Source organism: Canis lupus, chromosome 12 (genome assembly GCF_048164855.1).
Source record: "Canis lupus baileyi chromosome 12, mCanLup2.hap1, whole genome shotgun sequence".
Taxonomy (NCBI): domain Eukaryota; kingdom Metazoa; phylum Chordata; class Mammalia; order Carnivora; family Canidae; genus Canis; species Canis lupus.
This window is the reverse complement of record NC_132849.1, coordinates 959,749-965,740: the sequence shown is the minus strand read 5'-3', so window position 1 is coordinate 965,740 and position 5,992 is coordinate 959,749. Positions and strand designations below refer to the sequence as shown.

Genomic DNA, 5,992 nt, shown 5'->3' with positions numbered 1-5,992 from the left:
AGTTCCCTGGAAGTGCAGAATTTTTGATTCAGTGAGCTTAATATCAGCCTGGGAAAAGCAACAAAATCCGGATCTGCCCACTCCATGCCAGGAACTCCAAAATCTGGAAGAGTTTCTAAAATATAAATGTTTTACTCTGCCTGTATGTATCCTCTGTGTATAGGAAGCCCAAGTATAAGCCAAGGAAGCCATCCAATCCTTGCTACTTAGAGGCCAACAGCCCCTGTTCCCAGGGCTAGTGGTAGAAGACATAAAACTGGAACCTGGGAATTTAGCATGAGGACAAAGACCCATGAGCATCTAAGTAAAATGGAGCCACCCTGACTAAACACTGGGCAGGAACTCTCCAGGCCCATGTATGTAAATGACAAACCAGCACATGGACACAGAACACTCCGAAGTAGTCTTTCTGTTGTCACACAGTAGTTACGAGCCCCTTCCCCTCCCCGAGCCCCATGCTGGCAGACAAGAGAGTAGAGCAGTGCAAGCGGAAGACCAGCTGTGGTCAGGAGTAGGTGAAGGTAGTCACAGCTCCTCAATTGTAAAACAGGCTTAGGTAGGCCACACGGTTCCGGTGCTTTCTGAAGTCCTTGTCAGTGGACAGCTGCAATGGAGAGAATTTTGTCTAGGTCAATATTCCAACAAGAACCGTCTGCCTCTGGCTGTGCAAAATGAACTGCACATCACCACTGTTGTGGCCCAGCTGAAGCCCACCCCACTGGAGCCTAGTCTTAGGATTCTGTCAACAGCTACTCTGTCATCTTACTCCGCTGTCTCACTAGGAATTGTTTTCTACTTGGTAAATCTCTAAGTATAGTTGGCAAATTACTCAAAAACAAAGAGTATGTTTGATTCCTGAATGTTACTCATACATCTAACATGATGATGTTGCTATTCTAGGCATTGCACAAATAGTTGTAGAATGAATCCAAGGTTCCTCTTAAAAAATGGCACCTCTGGAATTATGATAGCCCACGTGGATTGAGCATTTATTATGTTATAGGTACTCTGTTAAGTGCTTTTCCACATTAGCTCGATCTTTAGTGTTATCAAATTGATTCTATTATTATACCTATTTTAAAGGAAGGAAAACTGGTGCTTAGAAAAGTTGCCTGAGATCATACAGCCACTAATATGGGAACTAGTATTTGAACCCAGGCAGTCTGTCCACTGAATCCATGTTCTTCCCAGAATGTTCTATAGCCCCATGATGATCTAATACTCTAGTGGTAAAAAAAAATAATAATAATAATACTCTAGTGGTGTATGAAAAGAGCACTGGCTTAGGAATCACAAGATCTAGATTCCAGTTGTCAATGTGCACTTGTCACTTAATCCATAAGAGCCTGATTTACCTCCTCTATCACCGAGATATAATTCTCCTGTTTCTACACTAGAAGATTACTTGAAGATTAGGTAAGAAAATGTGACTTTTGTCAGTTGTATCAACCTTTAAAAGTAACAAAACTGTTGAAAAAGATACTCATATGCATATTCATGCAAAACTGTGCATATCCTGTCAGGGGAACAAAAGTTTCTGAAGCTCATTCAGTTACTCTTGGATAAAAACCTCTGATACATATGAAAGTATCAGAGAGAGGGTTCTACACAATTCCAGTCTTATACCTCAGCTTTTAGGGTTCTTTTCTGTAGACATGGAACCTGAGCCCAGTCTGGAGATCCAAATTTCATTGGCCAGGTGATTTTGGGGGATGGTTTCATCTCTGGGTTGTACGTGCCAGGGCTAGAAATAAAAATACAAAGCATCCCGTGTTACTTAGTGACCATATATGAACTCCATCAGTACCACAGCTATACTTGCACTTGGTCTAATTCCTTGAGAAATAGGCAACATCCCAATTAGCTTTTTAATGTGGGGCAAGTGTGGGATTCCCTTGCCTGTTAATGTATTTCTGAATAGGTGTGAGTGTTAAATATATCTAATCTTGATGTCCCAGTTAGGATTAAAATCAACTCTAGTTTGAAAAATATTTCTGCAGCTCAGTATCCTTGGCTGGGATTCCCAGGAGTGGTGGGTGAGGAAATAGTCTACCACAGTCATGAATAAGTACTGCTGTACTTTGTAACTGGGGGTAAAAGTGTAATGATTAATTCAATCAGCAATTGCAGGACAAGAAGGCAAAACCAGTTACATTTTGATTGACATGGCATTTATAATTGCCTTTGTTCATAACACTTGGTCTTTGGGGTAGACTCTTTGCTGTGTTGGATATTGCACTTAGAATGGACACAGGGGCCAATGTTCAATACTTCCACTTCCTTAATTCAACCTTGAGAAAGTTACACTCAGTCACTGATCCTTGAATTTCTCATGAGCAAAACAAAGACCTTCACTCTTTGCCTCTCAGCTCCACACATGCTGAATGGCTTCCTGAACTTGGTCTATAGGGACCACGTGCTCAGCCCTGGCTCTCTTCTCTTTTCAGTTTCTCCTTGCTCACCACACTCTAGCCATACCAGCCTCCTCCTTATTCCTCCTACCAGTTCCTCCCCAGGTTACAGCCTTTGTACTTGCAGCTCCTCCTACCTGGGAAGCTCTGGCCCAGATCTTCACAGGGCTGGCTCAGTCTTGTCATTCAGACTTCAGATCCAGTGTCATTTCCCCTAACGACCTTTCTGGACATCCTTGCCAAAGTAGCACCACCCATTCCATCACTGCCCCGTTTACTGTCACCACCCTGCCTGGTGTGCCTGTGACAGTCCTAGCTCATGGCTACTGTCTTGGTGTAATTAGTAAGCTTACTCTCAGAAGTGTCACTGTCTGACTGCTTAATTATATGGTAACCATTCTTATTAACATGATTTTTTTTAAGTGTATTTGCTTCTCATCTGTCTGGACTCAAGAGTGTAAGTTCCAAGGAATGAGGAGCTTTGTGTGATGGATTTATGCAAAATCTCTGGATCCCTCCCTTGAAAGTGCCTGGCACTTATAACTGTTGATTGAATGAACCACTATGATTTAGAATTCTATAATGCCAGAGGTCTGGAAGGTCAGAGGTTGGCTCTTTAAAAGTGGGTGGGGGCAGCCTGAGTGGCTCAGTGGTTTAGCGCAGCCTTCAGTCCATGGGGTGATCCTCCCACATAGGGCTCCCTGCATGGAGCCTGCTTCTCCCTCTGCCTGTGTCTCTGCCTCTTTCTCTCTCTCTCTCTGTGTCTCTCATGAATAAATAAATAAAATATTTTTTTAAAAATAAAAAAAATTAAGATGGGTGGGTGGTTTCCTTCAGCTGGCATGGTTTGGATGGAGTGCCTCCTTTGTACATTCTTTCCTATTGCTGTTTGGTGAAGTGCTCCAGAAGAGGGGAGACATACCCAGGATTAGAAGTATCCTTTGATGTCCTAAATCGAGGCAAGAAAGCATTAAATGGAGCAAAATTTTGTTTGTGTATTTGCTCCTGAGGATTTTCAGCCTGGTACATGCTTGGGTAAAGCATCATGTCCTGTTTTTCAGAAAAAGATAAATATGTTAGAGGGTGAAAAAATATATATATATATATATATTTATAGCATTAGCTAAAGAAAACAGACTTATCCTCTTTCTGTTCATGTGTAAGCTATAGTTTTACTACTCAGGCTATAGATATAAGGCTACAGTAGGAAGAAAACCAAGATAAGTGTGGGGTTCAGCTAGCCAAAGACACACATGCTGAGGTTGCAGAAAAAGATCTACGGGAGGTAAAGGAACAAGGTGACTTTAGACCTGCTGTCCCCACCATTCCACTCAGAAATTGTTTTTAAAGCCAGTATCCCTCTCTTTGAGTGCAAGACTCAGAAAAATGCCCCAACATGGATTAGGATCCTATAACTGAAGACTTTTTTTTTTTTAAAGATTTTATATTTATTCATGAGAGACACACGCAGAGAGAGAGAGAGAGAGAGAAGCAGAGACACAGGCAGAGAGAGAAGCAGGCTCCATTCAGGGACCGCGACATGGGACTTGATCCCAGGTCTTCAGGATCACACCCTGGGGTGAAGGCGGCACTAAACTGCTGAGCCACCGGGGCTGCCCTATACTGAAGACTTATAGAATTGAAATCCAATCACACAAAAGGAGTTCAAAAGTAGGAATTTGCTTTTTAAGTGGCAAGATAATAGGATGCATGTAAGCAACGCTTTGATACTTGGTGTCAGCTGTGTCAGCCCTGAAGCAGGGTCTTGGTACCATTTCTTTCTAGAATTGTTTTCCACTCTCCAGGGACTCTCACACACATTTGGGATGCTAACACCTAAGCTTTCCAGATGGACTTCTTCATAGCTTTTGTCTAAATATTTTTCTTGAATTTCAGGGCACATTTTCTGGTATCCTCCTGCTCTCCCAGCTTCACTCCCTGTTGCAAATGCATGCAACAACATGGATCACACTAAAATCTAAGCACATTCAGCCGTTTCTAACCTTGTTGATTGTCTTAAACCTCTCAGCTGTTCTGGCACCAAAAGTAAATCCTTTTTTACTGGTCGGGATCTTAGAGAGGTTGTATGCCAATCCATGCACCTTCAAGTCGTATATTAAAAAGAAAGAAAAAAAGGAAGGAAAACATACAGAGAATATTACAGTCATCAAAACAGAGTGGACTCAAAATGTTCTTATCTGAATTTCCTCTGCAAAAGTTGCTCTTTCTGTTTTGACTCTTCCGAGTGAAGACCATAGAAGCAATGATATAAGCAAGGCTGGCATACCAGTCTGCAGAGAAATGTGGCTGGCCAGGTAGAGTAAATGACCTTCCTGTGCATTCCAGTGTATCCAGTCCTGTAAGCCCTTGAGCTGAATTTACCTTAATCTCATCCTGAGTGTGATTACCTTATTTCATAAACTGACCTAGCAGTACACCACATTCCAAATTTGGACGAATGGGAGGCATTGATTCAGAGACTTTTGAAAATGGGAATGGAGTGGGGAGCGTATGAAGAAAGGCTGGCGTGTTTGGAGGATGCTGGAAGTGGGGCGCAAGGGTCCTTTAATTTCTGACATTGGACCTGACAGCTGGCTGCAGAGGACGAGGGCACCTTCTCATGTCACAAACCCTGTGAGATTTTCTTCCAGGGAACCTGGGTATCCCTGGATAGTCAGGGGACTGAAACCCACCTAAGAAAAGGGGAGTACTCACATCTTCTGCTATGTAACAGCCAGGCCCTCTGTGGGGCGCTCCTCGAAGAGGGAGAAATTTGTTTCCCAACAAGCTTGGAGGGTGGTGATGAGGAAAGAGCTTCCTCGGTTGACTTGTCCCAAAAGGGTAGTTAACCAGCGACTCTGAAGACCAAGAAAGAGCAGAAGCTCCACATAAGGAAAGGCCCTGGTCCAAGTGAGCGCTGGGGGGCGCGTGGGCCGCGCGGAGGCCGGGACCGCTGGGACCCGACGGAGAACAAAAGCCCGACCGAACCTCGAGGAGGGACGGCCTTCGCCCCCCCACCCGCCCCCGTCAGCCTCCCGCCCCGCCCCGCCCCTGCCCGCCGCCCTCCGTCGCTTCCCACGGCCCCGCTCACCCGCTTTGCCGAAGCACATCGCGCGCCCCGCGGAGCCAGCACTCGTGGACCGCGTTGCTAAGGCAGCGCAGGGGCGCGGGAACGGCCTGCCAGGGCTCGGCGCGCCTGCGCACAGGAGCGGGCCCGCACCCCCGGGGCCCGGGAGCCCCGCGACCTCTGCGGGGCTGCGGGGCTGCGCAGATGCAGGCTTTCCTGGCCTCGCGGCCACAGCCACTGCGCGGTAAGGGACTGAGCACAAGGGCTTTGGAAATCGGGCCACCGAGGTGCGGGGCTGAAGAGGGAGGGACGCTGGATTTAGGATGCCCCACACCTGCACTGCGGGGTCCGGGACCTGGAAGATGCTGGCGAGTGGGATGGGCTGCCAGGGCCACGCCTACAACCGGGGAATGGGGACTAAATGGAGCATAGCCTAGAGTGTTCCCTATTAGGCCCCTCTTGGACCCATTTTTCTGCAGGTTGCCCCCTTCTACCTCTAAGCGGAGCACGCACG

General features: G+C 46.1%; 1 protein-coding gene across 2 annotated transcripts; it reads right to left on the bottom strand.

Moving 5' to 3' along the window:
- Positions 1-389: 389 nt before the first annotated feature.
- LOC140600830 (ciliary microtubule-associated protein 3-like) lies at positions 390-5,627 on the bottom strand. 2 transcript variants are annotated; one of them, XM_072768974.1, is made up of 6 exons: positions 5,503-5,627; positions 5,127-5,269; positions 4,415-4,513; positions 3,334-3,461; positions 1,627-1,744; positions 390-604 (listed from the first exon to the last, which is right to left on the bottom strand). In XM_072768974.1, exons 1-6 carry the CDS (start codon positions 5,519-5,521, stop codon positions 536-538), a joined length of 576 nt encoding a protein of 191 aa, XP_072625075.1. In that variant the 5' UTR covers positions 5,522-5,627; the 3' UTR covers positions 390-535. The 2 variants fall into 2 exon arrangements, with proteins under 2 accessions (XP_072625075.1, XP_072625076.1); XM_072768975.1 differs by lacking the exon at positions 4,415-4,513.
- Between the last annotated feature and the right edge of the window lie 365 nt (positions 5,628-5,992).